The following is a 21,393-nucleotide window of genomic DNA, read 5'->3' as shown; positions in this document are numbered from 1 at the left end:
AGCGCCGCCTGGACTCCGCTCAGCTGGAGTGCAACGCCGCCTACGGCCTCACGCCCGCCGGGTCGCCGATGTGCGGGCCCGGGGCGGTGCAATCGGCCGCGCCTTCGGTGCGATCCCTCCCATCTATGAGACTCCCGTGAAGAATATGCGCGCCGCCTAGGCGACCGCAGTCAGCCTGGATTAGCTCGCAGGCGAAGAGGTGAAGGATCACCTGAAGCGAGTGAATGACCTCCTCAACGCGGCCAAAGTGCAGCAGGACCGCCTCAACCAACTCGCCAAGCCAGCGGGATCCGGCTCCATCCAGACCAGCGATCCCAAGGACCAACAGAACACGACGTCTTCACCACCCGGCGAAGCGCACTCTGGCCACACCCGGACCTGGCGTAACCCCGCCCCGATGACTGTCGGCGGCTTGGGCAACGCGCCGGCCCCGGAAGACCGGCGCCAGCGTGATCCTTCCCTGCAACCCGGACGGCGTCCAACTTCGGCCGACCTGGACCCTGTGGCGTGGTCGCCAGCCGGCTGGGCCCGCGCGCCATCGACGACACCGATGCTCGCCACCGCCTCGACCAGCTTGCCCTCTCCCTAGAGTTGGAGGAGAACAATGCCATCGGGCCGGCGTGCTTCGGCCATCTTATCCGGGATGAGCCCTTCCACAAAGGGTTCACGCTCCCCTGCGACACCCCCAAGTACAACGGCACTGTCAAGCTGGAGTACTAGCTCATTGACTACACCACCGCCATCGGCATCGCGAGCGGCAACCGTCGTCTTTCCGTGCGCTGTGCGCCGCTGATGCTCCAGGGTTCGGCCCGCACGTGGTTGAACAGCCTACCGGCGGACAACATCAACGCGTGGGTCGACTTCGAGCAAGCCTTCGTGTGGAACTTCACTGGGACCTAGAAGCGACCCGGTCACCCTAGCCAGCTCGCCATGTGCGTGCAGGGACCGACGGAGACCGGCCACGAGTACCTCGCACGCTGGACCGAGCTCCGCAATAGCTAAGAGGGTGTCCACGAAGTCCAGGACATCCAGTACTTCATCAATGGGTGCCGGGATGGCACCCTCCTCAAGCACAAGCTCTTGTGCTCCGAGCCGTCCACCATGGCCGCGCTCATGGTGACGGCGGACAAATACGCCAATGCCGACTCCGCCATGAAGATCCAGGTGGCGCTGGACGAAGTCGGCAAGGCAAAGCCGGTTCCCCATCCCAAGCCAGACGGCGAAAGCAGCCGACAGCAACACAACGAGCAGAACAACAAGCGCAAGGTTGACGAGTCGGCTCAGCGCTACGACAACCAGCTCGTCGCGGCCGCCGAACAGGTACCCGCGGCTAAGCCGGCCGCTAAACACCGGCAAACCGGCAAGACGACATGGCAACCCGCCATGAGCTTCAAGGAGATGCTTGACGCTCCCTGCAAGCACCACAGCGGCACGAGGCCATCCACACACATGCTTCGGCAGTGCGCTATCACCAAGCGCATCATGTGGGGCGACATCCCGCCCCTCCGGCTCCGGCTCTAGGAGCGGGGCAGCCGCCGGCATCTACCTCAACCAGAACGCGGCCTACGTCGTCTTCACCAGCCTCGGAGACGACAAGCGTAGCGAGCGCCTGCTTCGGCAGGAGGTAAACACCGTCGTCCCGACCAAGCCGGAGTACATGCACTGGTCGAAGTGCCCGGTCACCTGGACCCGGGAAGACCACCTGGCCGTCATGCCGAACCCGGGTGGCTACGCCCTCATCCTAAACCCCACCATTGTCTCACCTCGGTGCACATGCAAGTTCTCCTGGGTCCTCATCGACGGCGGCATCAATATCAACATCCTCTATCATGGCACCATGACCAAGCTCGGCCTCGAGGCCAAAGACCTGGAGCCGACTTAGACGATCTTCCACAGCATCGTTCCCGGCCTCTCCTGCTCCCCGATCGACCGGATCTGGCTCGACGTCATGTTCGGCACCAGTGACCACTTCCGACGCGAGCCGCTCTGGTTCGAGGTGGTGGATCTATCCACCGTGTATCAATCCACCGTGTATCATGCGTTGTTGGGCCGGCCCGCACTCGCCAAGTTCACGGCGGTCCCCCACTACGCTTATCTAAAGATGAAGCTGTCGTGTACAAAAGGCCTCATCACTATCACCGGCGATTACCGCAAGCCCCTGGAGTGTGCTCGAGACAGTGCCAAACTGGTCGAGTCGCTGGTCATAGCCGAGGAGTGGCGCCAGCTCGACCGGATCGTCGCCCTGGCCAGCGAGATGTCATTCGTGCCGGTTCCGGCCGAGGAGCTGGCCGACGAGGCCTCGTTCAAGCCCTCCAAGGAGACCAAGAAAGTCAAGCTGAACCCGAAAGACCCCAGCTGCAGCAAGTATGTTGTCGTGGGCACCCGCCTCGACAGCAAATAGGAAGGTGAGCTCGTCGACTACCTCCGTGAGCATCGGGATATCTTCGCATGGACCCCAAAGGACATGCCGGGTATCCCAAGGAAGTACGCCAAGCACAAACTCCACGTCCATAAGGACGCCAAGCCTGTCCGCCAACCCCTACGACGTTTCTCTGAGGAGAAGAGAAGAACCATTGGTGAAGAGGTTGCCAAGCTTTTGGTGGCCGGCTTCATCATGCAGGTGTTCCACCCCGAGTGGCTAGCCAACCCAGTCCTCGTCCTGAAGAAAAACAATACCTGGCGCATGTGTCTCGACTACACCAGCCTGAACAAGGCCTGCCCCAAGGATCCATTCGCCCTCCCGCGGATCGATCAAGTCATCGACTCCACCGCCGTCTGCGAACTTCTGTGCTTCCTGGATGCTTACTCCGGCTATCAACAGATAAAGCTGGACCCGGCCGACGCCCTGAAGACGTCCTTCATCACACCCTTTTGGGCGTATTGCTACATCACCATGTCATTTGGCGTGAGGAACGCCGGCGCCACATTCTAGCACTGCATGCAAAAATGCCTGCTGCCACAACTCGGTCGCAACATCCATGTCTACGTGGACGACATCGTGGTGAAGAACAAGCAGCACCTCACGCTCCTTGACGACCTGAAGGAAACTTTTGCCAACCTGCGCGAGTACCGAGTTAAGATCAACCCGGAGAAATGCGTTTTCGGCGTCCCAGCCGGAAAGCTACTCGGCTTCCTTGTCTCGGAGCGCGGTATTGAGTCGAACCCGGAGAAGATCAAGGCCATCGAGCGCATGCGCAAGCCGGCTCGGCTGCACGATGTCCATAAGTTCACCGGCTGCTTGGCCTCGGTCAGCCGGTTTCTCAGCCGACTGGGCGAGAGGGCCTTGCCCCTGTATCAGCTGATGAAGAAGACAATATCGTTCGAATGGAACAACCAGGCGGACAAAGCCTTCCGGGACCTCAAGGGCATGCTCTCCACCGCACCCAACCTGACCGCACCGGCCGAGAAGGAGCCGATGTTGCTCTACATTGCCACCACCTCGCGGTCGGTCAGCACGATGATGGTGGTCGAGTGACCAGAGAAGGGCAAGATCCAAGCAGTCCAGCTCCCGGTCTACTACCTAAGCGAGGTGCTCTCCGCCTCGAAGAAGAACTACCCGCACTACCAGAAGATGTGTTACAACGTGTATTTTACCACCAAGAAGTTGAAGCAGTACTCCAAGAGCATGTCGTTACCGTGGTCAGCACGGCCCCTCTCGGCGAGATCATTGATGTCTACTACACAACCTTCTTCTTGTAGACGTTGTTGGGCCTCCAAGTGAAGAGGTTTGTAGGACAGTAGCAAATTTCCCTCAAGTGGATGACCTAAGGTATATCAATCTGTGGGAGGCATAGGATGAAGATAGTCTCTCTCAAACAACCCTGCAACCAAATAACAAAGAGTCTCTTATGTCCCCAACACACCCAATACAATGGTAAATTGTATAGGTGCACTAGTTCGGCGAAGAGATGGTGATACAAGTGCAATATGGATGGTACATATAGTTTTTTTAATCTGAAAATATAAAAGTGAGTGAAAACGGTATTGCAATGTGTTGAAACAAGGCCTAGGGTTCATACTTTCACTAGTGCAAGTTCCCTCAACAATAATAACATAATTGGATCATATAACTACCCCTCAGCATGCAAGAAAGAGTCATCCAAAGTCACTAATAGCGGAGAACAAACGAAGAGATTATTGTAGGCTATGAAACCACCTCAAAGTTATCCTTTCTTATCGATCTATTCAAGAGTCTGTAGTAAAATAACACGAAGCTATTCTTTCCGTTCAATCTATCCTAGAGTTCGCACTAGAATAACACCTTAAGACGCAAATCAACCAAAACCCTAATGTCACCTAGATACTCCAATGTCACCTCAGGTATCCGTGGATACGATTATATGATATGCATCACACAATCTCAGATTCATCTATTCAACCAACACAAAGAATTTCAAAGAGTGCCCCAAAGTTTCTACCGGAGAGTCAAGATGAAAACGTGTGCCAACCCCTATGCATAAGTTCACGAGGTCACGGAACTCACAAGTTGATCACCAAAACATACATCAAGTGGATCATGTGATATCCCATTGTCACCACAGATAAGCACATGCAAGACATACATCAAGTGTTCTCAAATCCTTAAAGACTCAATCCGATAAGATAACTTCAAAGGGAAAACTCAATTCATCACAAGAGAGTAGAGGGAGAGAAACATCATAAGATCCAACTATAATCGCAAAGCTCGCGATACACCAAGATCGTGCGAATCAAGAACACGAGAGAGAGAGATTAAACACATAGCTACTGGTACATACCCTCAGCCCCGAGGGTTAACTACTCCCTCCTCGTCATGGAGAGCGTCGGGATGATGAATATGGCCATCGGAGAGGGATTCCGCCTCCGGCAGGGTGCCGGAACAGGGTCCCGATTGGTTTTTGGTGGCTACAGAGGCTTGCGGCGGCGGAACTCCCGATCTAGGTTTCTTTCTGGAAGTTTGGGGTTATATAAGAGGTGTTGGGGTCGGGAACAAGTCAGGGGGGGTCCCCGAGGCGGCCACAAGGTAGGGGGCGCGCCCAGGGGGTAGGGCACGCCCCCCACCCTCGTGGTGGCCTCGGGACTCTTCTGGCCCATCTCTGGTACTCCATGGGCTTCTTCTGGTCCAAAAATGATCTCCGTGAAATTTCAGGTCAATTGGACTCCGTTTGGTTTTCCTTTTCAGCGATACTCAAAAACAAGGAAAAAACAGAAACTGGCATTGGGCTCTAGGTTAATAGGTTAGTCCCAAAAATCATATAAAATAGCATATAAATGCATATAGAACATCCAAGGTTGATAATATAATAGCATGGAACAATCAAAAATTATAGATACATTGGAGACGTATCAGGTATCCCCAAGCTTAATTCCTGCTTGTCCTCGAGTAAGTAAATGATAAAAATAGGAGTTTTGATGTGGAATGCTACCTAACATATTTATCAATGTAATCCTCTTTATTGTGGCAAGAATATTCAGATCCATAAGATTCAAGATAAAAGTTTAATATTGACATAAAAATAATAATACTTCTAGCATACTAACTAAGCAGTCATGTCTTATCAAAATAACATGGCCAAAGAAAGCTTATCCCTACAAAATCATATAGTTTGGCTATGCTTCATTTTCGTCACACAAAAATGCTCCCATCATGCACAACCCCGATGACAAGCCAATCAATTGTTTCATACTTTAGTAATCTCAAACTTTTTTCAACTTTCACGCAATACATGAGCGTGAGCCATGGACACATCACTATGGGAGGAATAGAATATAATGATGGGGGTTGTGTGGAGAAGACAAAAAAGGAGAAAGTCTCACATTGACGCGGCTAATCAACGGGCTATGGAGATGCCCATCAGCTGATGATAATGCGAGGAGTAGGGGTTGCCATGCAACGGATGCACTAGAGCTATAAATGTATGAAAGCTCAACAAAAGAAACTAAGTGGGTGTGCATCCAACTTGCTTGCTCACGAAGACCTAGGGCATTTGAGGAAGCCCATTGTTGGAATATACAAGCCAAGTTCTATAATGAAAATTTCCCACTTAGTATATGAAAGTGACAACATAAGAGACTCTCTATCATGAAGATCATGGTGCTACTTTGAAGCACAAGTGTGGTAAAAGGATAGTAGCATTGTCCCTTTTATTTCTTTTTTTATTTGGCCTTTCTTTTTTCCTTTTCCCCCTTTTTGGCCTTTTTTGGGACAATGCTCTATTAATGATGATCATCACACTTCTATTTATTTACAACTCAAAGATTACAACTCTATATTAGAACAAAGTATGACTCTATATGAATGCCTCCGGCGGTGTACCGGGATGGGCAATGAATCAAGAGTGACATGTATGATAACTTATGCATGGTGGCTTGGCCACAAATACGATGTCAACTACATGATCATGCAAGGCAATATGACAATGATGATGTGTGTCATGATGAACGGAACGGTGGAATGTTGCATGGCAATATATCTTGGAATGGCTATGGAAATGCCATAATAGGTAGGTATGGTGGCTGTTTTAAAGAAGATATAAGGAGGTTTATGTGTGACAGAGCGTATCATATCACGAGGTTTGGATGCATCGGCGAAGTTTGCACCAACTCTCAAGGTGAGAAAGGGCAATGCACGGTACCGAAGAGGCTAGCAATGATGGAAAGGTGAGAGTGCGTATAATCCATGGACTCAACATTAGTCATATAAACTCACATACTTATTGCAAAAATCTACAAGTCATCAAAAACCAAGCATTACGCGCATGCTCCTAGGGGGGATAGATTGGTAGGAAAAGACCATCGCTCGTCCCCGACCACCACTCATAAGGAAGTCAATCAAAGAACACCTCATGCTTCAAATTTGTCACACAACGGTTACCATACGTGCATGCTACGGGACTTGCAAACCTCAACACAAATATTTCTCAGTTTCACAATTACTCAACTAGCACGACTCTAAACTCTTGCTTCGATTTTATGGGGTACCTTTCAAGTGTACAAAAAAGTTCTTTGTTAGTAAGGAATCAAATGCTGGAGAATTCATTTCTAATAGATACTCGAATGAATTACCATGTTCATATCTCAAAACAATCATCAAGTATCAAACTTCTCATAGTATTCAATGCACTCTATATTAAAGTTTTTATTCTACCCATCTTGAATGCCCATCATATTAGGACTAGTTTCATAACCAAAGCAAACTACCATGCTGTTCTAAATACTCTCAAAATAATATAAGTGAAGCACGAGAGTTCATCTATTTCTCCAAAATAAAACTACCTCCGTGCTCTATAAAGATATAAGTGAAGCACTAGAGCAAATGACAAACTACTCCGAAAGATATAAGTGAAGATCAATGAGTAAAGCAAAAGAAAATAAAATGACGCTCCAAGCAAAACACATATCATGTGGTGAATAAAAATATAGCTCCAAGTAAAGTTACCGATGAATGAAGACGAAAGAGGGCATGTCATCCGGGGCATCCCCAAGCTTAGGCTCTTGGTTGTCCTTGAATATTACCTTGGGTTTCCTTGGGAATCCCCAAGCTTAGGCTCTTGCCACTCCTTATTCCATAGTCTATCGAATCTTTACCCAAAACTTGAAAACTTCAGGACACAAAACTTAACAGAAAACTTGTAAGCTCCGTTAGTATAAGAAAATAAATCACCACTTAGGTACTATTGTTAACTCATTCTAAATTCATATTGGTGTAATATCTACTGTATTCCAACTTCTATATGGTTCATACCCACCGATACTACTCATAGATTCATCAAAATAAGCAAACAACACATAGAAGACAGAATCTGTCAAAAACAGAACAGTCTGTAGCAATCTGGAGGTTTTGAATACATTGGTCACTCCAAAAATTCTTAAATAAATTGGTGGACATGAGGAATTTGTCTATTAATCCTCTTCAAAAGGAATCAACCTAAATTCACTCTGGAGTAAAACATGGAAGCTAATCTCGTGAGCGCAAAAGTTTCTGTTTTTTACAGCAAGATCGCAAAGACTTCACCCAAGTCTTCCCAAAGGTTCTACTTGGCACAAACACTAATTAAAACATAAAACCACATCTAAACAGAGGCTAGATGAATTATTTATTACTAAACAGGAACAAAAATAAAATTGGGTTGCCTCCCAACAAGCGCTATCCTTTAACGCCCCTAGCTAGGCATGATGATTTCAATGATGCTCACATAAAAGATAAGAATTGAAACATAAAGAGAGCATCATGAAGAATATGACTAGCACATTTAAGTCTAATCCACTTCCTATGCATAGGGATTTTGTGAGCAAACAATTTATGGGAACAATAATCAATTAGCATAGGAAAGCAAAACAAGCATAACTTCAAGATTTTAAGTGCATAGAGAGGAAACTTGATATTATTGCAATTCCTACAAGCATATATTCCTCCCTCATAATAATTACATGTAGGATCATAAGCAAATTTAACAATATATTTATCACAAAACATATTCTTAACACGATCCACATGTATGCAAAGTTGACACTCTTCCAAAATAGTGGGATTTACATTAACTAAAGCCATGACCTCTCCAAACCCACTTTCATAATCATCACAATAGGATTCAACACCATCCAAAATAGGGGGATCATTATTTCCTAAAGTTGGCACTCTTCCAAACCCACTTTCATCAATATAATCATCATAAATAGGAGGCATGCTATCATCAAAATAAATTTGCTCATCAAAACTTGGGGGACAAAAAATATCATCTTCATCAAACATAGCATCCCCAAGCTTGTGGCTTTGCATATCATTAGGATCATGGATATTCAAAGAATTCATACTAACAACATTGCAATCATGCTCATCATCATCCAAAGATTTAATGCCAAACATTCTAATGCATTCTTCTTCTAACAATTTGGCACAATTATCGGAATCCTTATTTTCATGAAAGACATTAAAAATATGAAGCATATGAGGTATCCTCAATTCCATTTTTTATAATTTTCTTTTATAGACTAAACTAGTGATAAAACAAGAAACAAAAAGATTCGATTGCAAGATCGAAAGATATACCTTCAAGCGCTAACCTCCCCGACAATGGCGCCAGAAAAGAGCTTGATGTCTACTACACAACCTTCTTCTTGTAGACATTGTTGGGCCTCCAAGTGCAGAGGTTTGTAGGACAGTAGCAAATTTCCCTCAAGTGTATGACCTAAGGTTTATCAATTCGTGGGAGGCATAGGATGAAGATGGTCTCTCTCAAACAACCCTGCAACCAAATAACAAAGAGTCTCTTGTGTCCCCAACACACCCAATACAATGGTAAATTGTATAGGTGCACAAGTTCGGCAAAGAGATGGTGATACAAGTGCAATATGGATGGTAGATATAGGTTTTTGTAATCTGAAAATATAAAAACAGCAAGGTAACTAATGATAAAAGTGAGTGAAAACGGTATTGCAATGTGTTGAAACAAGTCCTAGGGTTCATACTTTCACTAGTGCAAGTTCTCTCAACAATAATAACATAATTGGATCATATAACTATCCCTCAACATGCAACAAAGAGTCATTCCAAAGTCACTGATAGCGGAGACAAACAAAGAGATTATTGTAGGGTACGAAACCACCTCAAAGTTATCCTTTCTGATCGATCTATTCAAGAGTCCGTAGTAAGATAACACAAAGCTATTCTTTCCGTTCAATCTATCCTAGAGTTCATACTAGAATAACACCTTAAGACGCAAATCAACCAAAACCCTAATGTCACCTAGATACTCCAATGTCACCTCAAGTATCCGTGGGTATGATTATACGATATGCATCACACAATCTCAGATTCATCTATTCAACCAACACAAAGAACTTCAAAGAGTGCCCCAAAGTTTCTACCAGAGAGTCAAGACGAAAATGTGTGCCAACCCATATGCATAAGTTCACGAGGTCACGGAACTCGGAAGTTGATTACCAAAACATACATAAAGTGGATCACGTGATATCCCATTGTCACCACAGATAAGCACATGCAAGACATACATCAAGTGTTCTCAAATCCTTAAAGACCCAATCCGATAAGATAACTTCAAAGGTAAAACTCAATTCATCACAAGAGAGTAGAGGGAGAGAAACATCATAAGATCCAACTATAATAGCAAAGCTCGCGATACATCAAGACCGTGCGAATCAAGAACACGAGAGAGAGAGAGAGAGAGAGAGATCAAACACATAGCTACTGGTACATACCCTCAGCCCCGAGGGTGAACTACTCCCTCGTCATGGAGAGCACCGGGATGATGAAGATGTCCACCGGAGAGGGATTCCCCCACCGGCAGGGTGCCAGAACAGGGTCTCGATTGGTTTTGGGTGGCTACAGAGGCTTGCGGCAGCGGAACTCCCGATCTAGGTTTCTTTCTGGAAGTTTGGGGTTATATAAGAGGTGTTGGAGTCGGGAACAAGTCAGGGGAGTCCCCGAGGCGGCCACGAGGTAGGGGGCCGCGCCCCCACTGATGTATACTACACAACCTTCTTCTTGTAGACGTTGTTGGGCCTCCAAGTGCAGAGGTTTGTGGGACAGTAGCAAATTTCCCTCAAGTGGATGATCTAAGGTTTATCAATCCATGGGAGGCGTAGAATGAAGATGGTCTCTCTCAAGCAACCCTGCAACCAAATAACAAAGAGTCTCTTGTGTCCCCAACACACCCAATACAATGGTAAATTGTATAGGTGCACTAGTTCGGCAAAGAGATGTTGATACAAGTGCAATATGGATACTAGATAATGGTTTTGTAATCTGAAAATATAAAAACAGCAAGGTAGCAAGTGGTAAAAGTGAGCACAAACGGTATTGTAATGCTAGGAAACAAGGCCTAGGGTTCATACTTTCACTAGTGCAAGTTCTCTCAACAATAATAACATAATTGTATCAAATAACTATCCCTCAACATGCAACAAAGAGTCACTCCAAAGTCACTAATAGCGGAGAACAAACGAAGAGATTAGTGTAGGGTACGAAACCACCTCAAAGTTATTCTTTCCGATCAATCTATTGGGCTATTCTTGTAAGTGCCACAAACAGCCCTAGAGTTCGTAGTAAAATAAAACCTTAAGAAGCAAATCAACCAAAACCCTAAAGTCACCTCAAGTATCCGTGGGTATGTGTCGGTGTACAAAAGTAGGGGCTCTCCTTTTGACCCCTTTACTTGTGCACGGGTAGTCAGAGCCGTGCTCGCGACCACACTTAACATGGCAGAGGTGGGAAGCCGGAGGGAAACCGAAGCATTAGATGACCAAAGCAACACCAAGGCCCAAGGCACAAAGAGAGAAAGAGGGCGAGGTGGACTTCCCCGGCAAGACCCTTGTCGGGGTGGCTTCCACAGCCTCGGCAAGATCCTTGCCGGGGCAACTTGCCTGACGCCTGCAAAGCACGCCACCCTTGAGCCTAAGGGATTCCAACACCATGTTGGAACCAAGGCTCAGGAGGCACTTCCGTGGCGGCATGCAGATCTTTGTAGAGATCTTAGATACGCAAGATCAGATGAGGACCAGAAGACGACGACCCCCGGCGAGATCCTTGTCGGGGACGACCACGACACCACGGTAAGACCCTTGCCGGGGGCCCGGCAAGACCCTCGCCGAGGACACCAGCAGGGCCGCAGCCAGGCCCATGTCTGCCAAGACTACACCGTCGTCCTCAAGCAGCTGCGAGCTCAACCAGCTGGGCAAGCACCTGCGTGGCGACGAGCGGCCTCTACACCGACTTAGCAAGCACCTGCGTGGTGACATGTAGATCTTCGTGAAAGATCCACCACCGCGCCAACCCAGCAGCTAGCCAACGTAGCTCCACGATGCCTCGTTAGCTCGGACGCGTGTCGAAGCCAGGTGTGGCGGCGACAGCTGGGACGTGCTTCCTTGTCGTCCCCGATAAAGTGAGAGGAGCACGTCGGCAGCGCATTAAATGTGTTTGTCTGACAGGGCCATAGGATAGACTCACCTACTGTAGACCTTTCCACCTCCTGTGTGCCACTGTGGCAACCCCTTTTTGCCTATAAAAGGAGGCCCGAGGCATCCAGGAGGGGGATTCGCATCTTTTGGGCAAAGTTGCACCCCATAGCTAGCTCAAGAACACAAAAACACTCAAATACATCCACCAAAGCAGGACTAGGGTATTATGCATCTTTGCGGCCCAAACCTGGGTATACAATCCATGTGCTTCCTGTCAGACCCGCTCTTTGCACAACCCCGTGCCCGCCAACCATAGAAGGGATCCAAGTGATCCCATATGTGTCGATTTCCCCCGACATCTTTGGCGCGCCAGGTAGGGGGCGCAGTTGTGAAAATCTGGTCTAATAGTCAGCCTAGCAGTTCTTCATCGTCATGGATCCCAAGAAGAAGGCAGTCATAGTGATCAGTTTGTCGGGAGCTGGACGACCCATACAGGTGCGGGTGAGCAGCGGGCCAGTCACGGACAAAACCCGAGGCGCGGCCCGCGAGCACGAACATCGCTCTGGCAACCAGAGCCTAGCGAGCGACGTCGTTCGCGCGTGAGACGACGAGCCACACGCCGCCAAATACAAAGACGGAGCCGGGCCCCTCGCAGGCGGTGCGGGGCCCTCCAAGGGCAGCACCGTGCCACCTATGGGCGGCGCGACGACCTCCAAGTCACTTACGTCGGCGCCCACGACGCGCTCTTCTCAGGATGCGCGCAACGAGCAGTGCCACCATGCTGGGGACCCCGGGCGCCGCCATGGGAAGAGTCCCGTGAATCACTCGCGGGATGGAGGAAGCCAGCATGCCCGCCGAAGTGCTGGCGAAAATGGCACACAGCCGCTGGGCCATGATAGAGCTCCTTCTAACAGGTAAGAAGTCGAAGCGCGCCACGGTCCACGCAGCTTTCGCCGCCACCCATGCCAGTAGAAGCTTTGGCTGGCGCACAACTGGTCCTCGACTTCCCTCCTGCTGCGGAAAAGCTTAACGAGTGGAGAGCCACCATCCGGAGCCTCGTCGGCGTCGCCAACAAAGACGAGCCATGGCCAGCAAGGCCCTCAGGCCGGCGCTCTGTCGAACCATCACACGCTAGCGGGGGGAGCGGAGGTGCCGCGGCCACAGTGCACTCTCCTCCTCCACGCCAGCCGCCGCGGGTGTCGATCCGTCGTGATGATGTTTGTGATAACATTTCCATAGCATCATCCGATCCACAGACCCACCGCAACCAGCACCAAGTTCTTCGGGCCCACTACCCTCCAGGATGCAACGGCACTAGTAACCAAGTGTGAAGCGTGTCAATTCCATTCAAAGAAGCTTCATCACCTAGCTCAAGCCCTTCAAACAATTCCCCTCTCCTGGCCATTCTCGGTCTGGGGGCTCGATATACTAGGCCTTTCCCCCGCGCTGTCGGGGGCTTTGAGTACTTGTACGTCGCAATCGACAAGTTCACAAAGTGGCCGGAGATGGAGGCAATGAGAAAGGTGATAACACAATCAGCCGTCAAGTTCTTCAAGGGGCTAGTCTGTCATTTTGGTGTGCCCAACAGGGTCATCACCGACAACGACATGCAGTTCACAAGCCACACCTTCATGCGGTACATCCAAGACCTCGGCAGCAAGGTCTGTTTTGCTTTCGTGGCACACCCACGGAGCAACGACCAAGCGGAGAGGGCAAATACTGAAGTACTGCGAGGCCTGAGAACAAAGACTTTTGACAAGCTGCACAAGAGCGGAAGGCGCTGGATTGATGAGTTGCTGGCGGTTCTTTGGTCGATCAGAACGACACCAAATCGAGCCACCGGCCAGACACCCTATGCCCTGGTATATGGGGCAGAAGCAGTTCTCCCCATGGAACTCACATATGGGTCACCTCGAGTGCTCGCTTATGACAAGCTTGAGCAAGAGCAATTGCGGCAAGATGACGCAACGCTCCTTGAGGAAGATCGTCTTCGGGCGGCTGTGAGAGCAGCACGCTACTAGCAAGCCTTGCGCTGCTACCATAGCCGCAGGTTTCATGCCTAGAACTTTGAGGAAGGCGACCTTGTTCTTTGGCGCGTTCAATCGGCCAAGAATTCCAACAAGTTGACGCCGAAGTGGGAAGGCCCTTATCAGGTAATACGAGTGACCAGGCCCGGCGCAGTCCGCCTGGAGATCGAAGATGCTGTTCCAGCGAGTAACTCCTGGAACATTGAACATCTTCTCAAGTTTTACCCATAAGGCGCGGTTGCCGGGCCTCCCGACAAACCACCTTTTGTACAAGCCTTGCCGACAAGGCATGTAACCCTTTGTACAAAGCCAGGCGCAGACCCTGAGCATAAATAAATGAAGCTCTGGCGCCCTAAGTTTTAGCATGCATGCTAGGTTAAGTCTCTCCCCCGGTTAGGGTTGATAGTGCTTAGCAGCGACTAACCCCTAGCATAGAGGTCGAGTGTGCGTTCCTCCGTTCCTTTCCATCCTCTTAGGTTCGCAGGCTACTTGGACGTTTCTGCTGAGCTGTTTGGAAGAAAGAGAACGAGCTGGCGCTCCAGCCTCGGCAAGCCAAGGTTGCCGGGGGCTGCAGATACAAGAATCCAACTGCGGTGAGCCAAGGCTGCCGGGGGCTGCAGATTCAGATAAGTCTTTCATCCTCTATTGTGTATTTTCGTATGAAGATTGGGGAGTATGAAACCTTGTTTTGCCCCTTGACCACCGTGCTCCCCCTTTTTCCGTGTACCCAAGTCCCTGGGTCAGAACCAGGTCGTAGCCGCGACGGCGAGGAAATGAACAAGGGGCCTAACTCTACTTCCCCTGCCTCCGCCAAGAGCGTGAGGATGGTCGGCTGAAGCAAGAGGACGACAAGGCATGTTACTGAGCGTCAGTATTTATCTTAAAAATAACAAGGATTCATTCCTTGGCATGAGCCTCGCTCACGCACAAAGAACCCGGCAGGCACCCCTTTTCATTAAAAACGTCCCATACAGGTACAGTTCATACGGGATAAAAACATGAGCAAGGGGATTACAAATTTTAAATCTAACAAGTACCCATGGGCTTACAAACTAAAAAGAGATAAGGTGCCCGTAATCCCTTTCTTGTCCCTCTCCTCAGAAGGTGGAACAAGATAGCAGGAGGGAAAAAGGAGCACCTAGGCGAGGTGTGAGGAGCAGAAGGCACCAAGAGAACGTCCCGGTGCCGGGAGGGGAACTGGAAGATGAGGCAGCGGGCCGGCAATACGCGACGAAGGTGTCGGTGCCCGCGTACTCTGACTTGACAGCCGCCACCCGCCTTCTTCGCCTTCTCCAACCCTCCTACACCAGCCACCCAAGGAGGCGACGAGGGACGCGCCGATGGAGAGCTTGACGAGGAAGGCCCTCGGCAGGCCACACGATGTAGGGAGGGGCGACGCGGTCAGTCGGAGATGAGGTCGACGTGACCTCGCTCGACGCTCTCGTCATCGCTGTCGCTACCCTCCTCGTCACTCCCGCTTGAAGAGGAATCTTCATCGTCGGAGGAGCTCTCCACGCAGCACTTCAGGCGAGTTCCAAGATCTCCAAAGACCTTGACGGAGAGCAGGTCACCCTCCATTAACTTGAAGTAGAGGACAAGCCCCGCCGTCAGGCTGTGGACACGAGTGAACATCTTCCATCCGCGACGGAGGTACATGACGTGAGGAGCGGGGAAGTCGACGTCGACCCGCGTGCCGCCATTCCCACAACCCCTCATGTGCAACCTGAGGGTCTGGGTTGGATCGAGCTCCATCTCCCGAGAAAATGGGGTAGGGAGACGGAGGCGGTGATGCGGTGGCCGGCGCAGCCTGATGAAGAACTCGCGGGGCTGATCCCCGATGTGGCCCTCCATCGGGGGAGGCATCACTGGCGGAGGCAAGGCCGGTGCGCCGCCCCGTCCCCCTCTCCCCCGAGCACCACGGTGACCTCGGCCTCGCCCCCTCCCCCTTCCTCTCGTGGCCGACTCCGCCACACGAGCTCTTGGGAAGGAGGGACGCGCTGTCGAGCAGCGACCCTCGCCGCCACCGTTTAAGGGTCGGCGCCTCCTCTAGCCATGGCAGATGGAAGAAAGGAGCCAAAGTGAATGGAGATGGATGATGAAAGGATGTGGTATGCCATCCCCCTCCCCCTTCTTATAAAGGTGCGGGATCGGGGCTTGGCCGCCCCACTCGGCCAATCCGGCCATCGGGGGCGCAGGGGATCGGGACTGACCCGTTGCCCAAATCAGCGACGGCCCAGTTTCTTGCCTCTGCCACCTGCCACCTGCATGGGGGACACGTGGCAAGCAAGCAGAATCGAAGGGACGGGTGGGGCGACCGTTCCCCACCCCGTGATCGTGGGGCACTGTAGCCTTAAAGACCACGACCCAAGTCCGCCCAAGTAAATGAGCCGCGCCTCTGCGCCTCCCTCTTTTTATGGGGAAGGCACGAGCTGCCTCTTTACCATGATGTGATGCATGCGTGCAGGAACCGCCCCACACATGAACCCCACATCACGCACGACCCTCCACGTCGCGCGTTCGACGCAGGTCATGGGGAAGCGCATCGGACGAGAAGTTACTGCAGTAAAATCCGCCCCACCTGCCCGCGCACCATTCTGGGCCTAGCCCAACAACGCGGCGTGCTTATGTGTGGCCCAGGCCCGGGGGCTCCTGTCGGTGTACAAAAGTAGGGGCTCTCCTTTTGACCCCTTTACTTGTGCACGGGCAGTCATAGCCGCGCCCGCGGCCACACTTAACAAGGAAGAGGAGGGAAGCCGGAGGGAAAATGAAGCATAAGACAACCAAAGCAACGCCAAGCCCAAGGCGCAAACAGAGCAAGAGGGCGAGGTCGACTTTCCCGGCAAGACCCTTGCCGGGGTGGCTTCCGCAGCCTTGGCAAGATCCTTGCCGGGGCAACTTGCCTGACGGTAGCAGAGCACACCATCCTTGAGCCCAAGGGATTCCAACACCATGTTGGAACCAAGGCTCGGGAGGCACTTCCGTGGCGGCATGCAGATATTTGTAGAGATCTTAGATACGCAAGATCAAATGAGGACCAGAAGAGACGACCCCCGGCGAGATCCTTGCCGGGGATGACCACGACGCCACGGCAAGACCCTTGCTGGGGGCCCAGCAAGACCCTTGCCGAGGACACCAGCAGGGCCGCAGCCAGGCCCACGTCTGCCAAGACTACACCGCTGTCCTCAAGCAGCTGCCAGCTCAACCAGCTGGGCAAGCACCTGCGTGGTGACGAGCGGCCTCTACACCGACTCAGCAAGCACTTGCGTGGAGACATGCAGATCTTCGTGAAAGCTACACCACCGTGCCAGCCAAGCAGCCAGCCAACATGGTGCCACGACGCCTCGTCAGCTCAGACGCGTGTGGAAGCCAGGCATGGCGGCGATAGCTGGGATGTGCTTCCTTGCCGTCCCCGATAAAGTGAGAGGGGCACATCGACAGCGCATTAAATGCGTTTGTCCGACGGGGCGGAGGATAGACTCACCTACTGTAGACCTTTCCACCTCCCGTGTGCCATTGTGGCAACCCCTTTTCACCTATAAAAGGAGGCCTGAGGCGTCCAGGAGGGGGATTCGGATCTTTTGGGCAAAGTTGCACCCCGTAGCTAGCTCAAGAACACAAAAACACTCAAATACATCCACCAAAGCAGGACTAGGGTATTACACATCTTTGCGGCCCAAACCTGGGTAAACGATCCGTGTTCTTCCTGTCAGACCCGCTCTTTCCACAACCCCGCGCCCGCCAACCGTAGAAGGGATCCCAACGATCCCATAGGTGTCGATTTCAACCGACAGTATGATTATACGATATGCATCACACAATCTTAGATTCATCTATTCAACCAACGCAAAGAACTTCGAAGAGTGCCCCAAAGTTTCTACCGGAGAGTCAAGACGAAAATGTGTGCCAACCCCTATGCATAAGTTCACGAGGTCACAGAACTCGCAAGTTGATCACCAAAACATACATCAAGTGCATCACGTGATACCCCATTGTCACCACAGATAAGCACATGCAAGACATACATCAAGTGTTCTCAAATCCTTAAAGACTCAATTCGATAAGATAACTTCAAAGGGAAAACTCAATTCATCACAAGAGATTAGAGGGGGAGAAACATCATAAGATCCAAATATAATAGCAAAGCTCACGATACATCAAGATCGTGCCGACTCAAGAACACGAGAGAGAGAGAGAGATCAAACCCATAGCTACTGGTACATACCCTCAGCCCTGAGGGAGAACTACTCCCTCCTCGTCATGGAGAGCGCCGGGATGATGAAGATGGCCACCGAAGAGGGATTCCCCCTCTGGCAGGGTGCCGGAACGGGTCTAGATTGGTTATCGGTGGCTACGAAGGCTTCTGGCGGTGGAACTCCCGATCTAGGTTATTTTCTAAAGGTTTCTGTATTTATAGGAATTTTTGGCGTCGGTATGACGTCAAGAAGGTGCCCAAGTCATCCACGAGGCAGGCCACACGCCCAGGGGGAAGTGCGCGCGCCCCCACCCTCGTGGATGGCCCGAGACTCTTCTGGCCCAACTCTTTTACTCCGGGGTCTTCTTTTGGTCCATAAAAAATCATCAAAAAATGGCACGCCAATTGGACTCCGTTTGGTATTCCTTTTCTGCAAAACTCAAAAACAAGGAAAAAACAGAAACTGGCACTGGGCTCTAGGTTAATAGGTTAGTCCGAAAAATCATATAAAATAGCATATAAATGCATATAAAACATCCAAGGTTGATAATATAATAGCATGGAACAATAAAAAATTATAGATATGTTGGAGACGTATCACCCACCCTCGTGGTGACCTCGGGACTCTTCTGGCCCATCTCCGGTACTCCGTGGGCTTCTTCTGGTCCAAAAATGATCTTCGTGAAATTTCAGGTCAATTGGACTCCGTTTGGTTTTCCTTTTCTGCGATACTCAAAAACAAGGAAAAAATAGAAACTGGCACTGGGCTCTAGGTTAATAGGTTAGTCCCAAAAATCATATAAAATAGTATATAAATGCATATAAAACATCCAAGGTTGATAATATAATAGCATGGAACAATCAAAAATTATAGATACGTTGGAGACGTATCAATCATTGGCTGTCGGGTTGCCAAGTGGGCGCTCGAGCTAGCCAGCCACACCATCCTCTACAAACCCCGCACCACGATCAAGTCCCAAGCACTGGCCGACTTCCTCGTCGACTGGACCGAGACCCAGTACCTGCCACCGCTGCCGGATTCAACGCACTGGCGCATGCACTCGACGGCTCCAAGATGCGCCTCGGCCTGGGGGCCGGCATCATGTTGTCTTCCCGGAAGGGCGACCGGCTTCGGTACGCGCTCTAGATCCACTTTGTCGCCTCCAACAATGTCGCCTAGTACGAAGCCCTTGTGCGTGGCCTTTGGCTTGCCAAGGAATTTGGGATCCGACGCATCCTATCATATGGCGACTCGGATTTGGTGGTACAACAGTACTCTGACGAGTGGGACGCCCGTGACTCCAACATGGCGAGCTACCACTTCCTCGTCCAGTAGTTGTCCGGCTTCTTCGATGGCTGCGAGTTCCTCCATGTCCCGCGCGTGGAAACGAAGCCGTTGATGCGCTAGCCAAGATCGGCTCGTCCCGGCAGTCCGTCCCGTCTGGCATCTTGCTCGAGCACGTGCATAAGCCATCCGTCAAGCCGTCTCCGGACTCCGAGTCCATCTTCGTCCCGGACAACCCGGCCGCGCCTCTACCCGGCTTGAGGACTGCCGAACCCGGCCCGGGGGATGCTGAACCCAGCCCGGGGGCTGCCGTCCCGGAACCCGCCATGGTGGTCGTCTTTGCTGTGGTGACGGCCCCATCGTGGGCCCTGCCCATCTCGGAGTTCCTGGAGAACGGGGTTCTCCCCACGGACGAGACTGATGCCCGGCAAGTGCAGCGCCGGGCGTCCGCCTACAACATCATCAACAACGAGCTCATCAAGCGCAGCTCCACCGGCATTTTTCAGCGTTGCGTCGAGCAAGACAAGGGCATTGAGATCCTCCTCGACATACACCAGGGCGAGTGTGGGCACCACGCCGCCTCGAGGTCCCTGGTGGCCAAGGCTTTTCACCATGGTTTCTACTGGCCCACGGCCCTCCAAGACGCCGAGTCACTTGTCCTTAAGTGTGAGGGATGATAGTGCTTCAGCAAGCGCAGCCACCAGCCGGCCTCAGCACCACGAACCATCCCGATCGCCTGGCCTTTCACGGTCTAGGGACTCAACATGGTGGGGCCCTTCAAGACCGCTCGAGGCAGCATGACGCATTTGCTGGTGGCAGTGGACAAGTTCACCAAGTGGATCAAAGCATGGCCGATAGAGAAGCTGGACGGGCCAATAGCCGTCTGGTTCGTCAAGGATATTGTGGTGTGCTACGGCATGCTGAATAGCATCATCACGGACAACGACACCAACTTCGCCAAGGGCGCTCACGCAATACTGCTCCGTCTCTGGCATCCGCCTCGACCTGGCTTCCGTGGCACACCCGCAGTCCAACGGCCAGGTCGAGCAGGCCAATGGCCTCATCCTATCCGGCATCAAGCCACGGCTTGTCGAGCCGCTCGTCCATTCCTGGCTCGACGAGTTGCCAGCCGTCCTCTGGAGTCTCCGCACAATGCCAAACTAGTCGACCGGGTTCACCCCATTCTTCCTCGTTTACGGAGCCGAATCCGTCATCCCGACTGATGTCGAGTTCGACTCGCCGCGTGTCGCGATGTACACTAAAGCCGAAGCCGAGGAAGCCCACGAAGACAGCATCGACCTACTCGAAGAAGCACGGATCTTGGCGCTCAGCCGGTCAGCCATCTATCAGCAAGGCCTAAGGCACTACCACAACAAGAAGACCAGGCCCCTCGCATTCCGCGCGGAAGACCTAGTCCTCCGACTCGTCCAGCAGCAAGCTGTCCTCCCCATGGGTCCTTCATCGTCAACAAGGCCTTGTGCGACCGCAATGCCTACTACCTCATCGACGCCCGCAAGTCAAACAAGCGCAAGAGAGACACTATCGGCGAAGAAACAACCCGACGTGAAATGCAGAACTCCTCCTCCTGTTTTACAATTAGCTATGTCTATGTGCACATATGTATCACTGCCTTTTGCGAACTACATGAAACTACGGAGTCCCCGAACGACGCTCAGGGGCTACCCTTTCCGACCAAAATTATTGAGTCTCCTACACTTATGCAAATTTCTCTTGAAAACCCCCACCGCCGACTCGACTCACTCGACCTGGGGGCTCGGGGGCTGGCCGGCTTGGTCACCACCCGTCGCCTTCCTTAGCAACTCTTGGCGTGTTCGGGTCGCCGCGGCCCCCCACTTCGCCCTACGCCACAAAACTGGCTTCGGCTGTCGGCCGGCAAGAAAAAGGGACCAAAGCGCCAACATGCCACGAATAATAAGTGGAGACCGCCGGATTTCCCAACCCGGCCCCGTCACTTTAAGTTGCCGCACGATCGG

General features: G+C 51.4%; 3 protein-coding genes across 3 annotated transcripts; all 3 read left to right on the top strand.

Moving 5' to 3' along the window:
- Positions 1-1,948: 1,948 nt before the first annotated feature.
- Positions 1,949-2,401, top strand: LOC147965789 (uncharacterized). Its single transcript, XM_087530607.1, has one exon. The coding sequence runs from the start codon at positions 1,949-1,951 to the stop codon at positions 2,399-2,401; it is 453 nt and encodes a 150-aa protein (XP_087386733.1).
- Positions 2,402-19,725: 17,324 nt separating this feature from the next.
- Positions 19,726-20,076, top strand: LOC147965788 (uncharacterized). Its single transcript, XM_087530606.1, has one exon. It carries the CDS (start codon positions 19,726-19,728, stop codon positions 20,074-20,076), a length of 351 nt encoding a protein of 116 aa, XP_087386732.1.
- A 120-nt stretch (positions 20,077-20,196) lies between these two features.
- LOC147965787 (uncharacterized) lies at positions 20,197-20,563 on the top strand. Its single transcript, XM_087530605.1, has 2 exons — positions 20,197-20,370; positions 20,429-20,563. The coding sequence occupies exons 1-2, from the start codon at positions 20,197-20,199 to the stop codon at positions 20,561-20,563; spliced, it is 309 nt and encodes a 102-aa protein (XP_087386731.1).
- The last annotated feature ends 830 nt before the right edge of the window (positions 20,564-21,393 follow it).

Source organism: Triticum urartu, chromosome 6A (genome assembly GCF_056163025.1).
Source record: "Triticum urartu cultivar PI428250 chromosome 6A, HENAU_Tu73, whole genome shotgun sequence".
NCBI classification, from domain to species: domain Eukaryota; kingdom Viridiplantae; phylum Streptophyta; class Magnoliopsida; order Poales; family Poaceae; genus Triticum; species Triticum urartu.
This window is presented reverse-complemented; position numbering and strand designations above follow the sequence as displayed.

Bases quoted from the DNA above. Each gene is read 5' to 3' on its own strand.
- LOC147965787 (XM_087530605.1), top strand. From the start codon at position 20,197: ATGACGCATTTGCTGGTGGCAGTGGACAAGTTCACCAAGTGGATCAAA. The intron at 20,371-20,428 runs GCAATACTGCTC...GCACACCCGCAG, and splicing joins ACTTCGCCAAGGGCGCTCAC to TCCAACGGCCAGGTCGAGCA.
- LOC147965789 (XM_087530607.1), top strand. From the start codon at position 1,949: ATGTTCGGCACCAGTGACCACTTCCGACGCGAGCCGCTCTGGTTCGAG.
- LOC147965788 (XM_087530606.1), top strand. From the start codon at position 19,726: ATGGTGGTCGTCTTTGCTGTGGTGACGGCCCCATCGTGGGCCCTGCCC.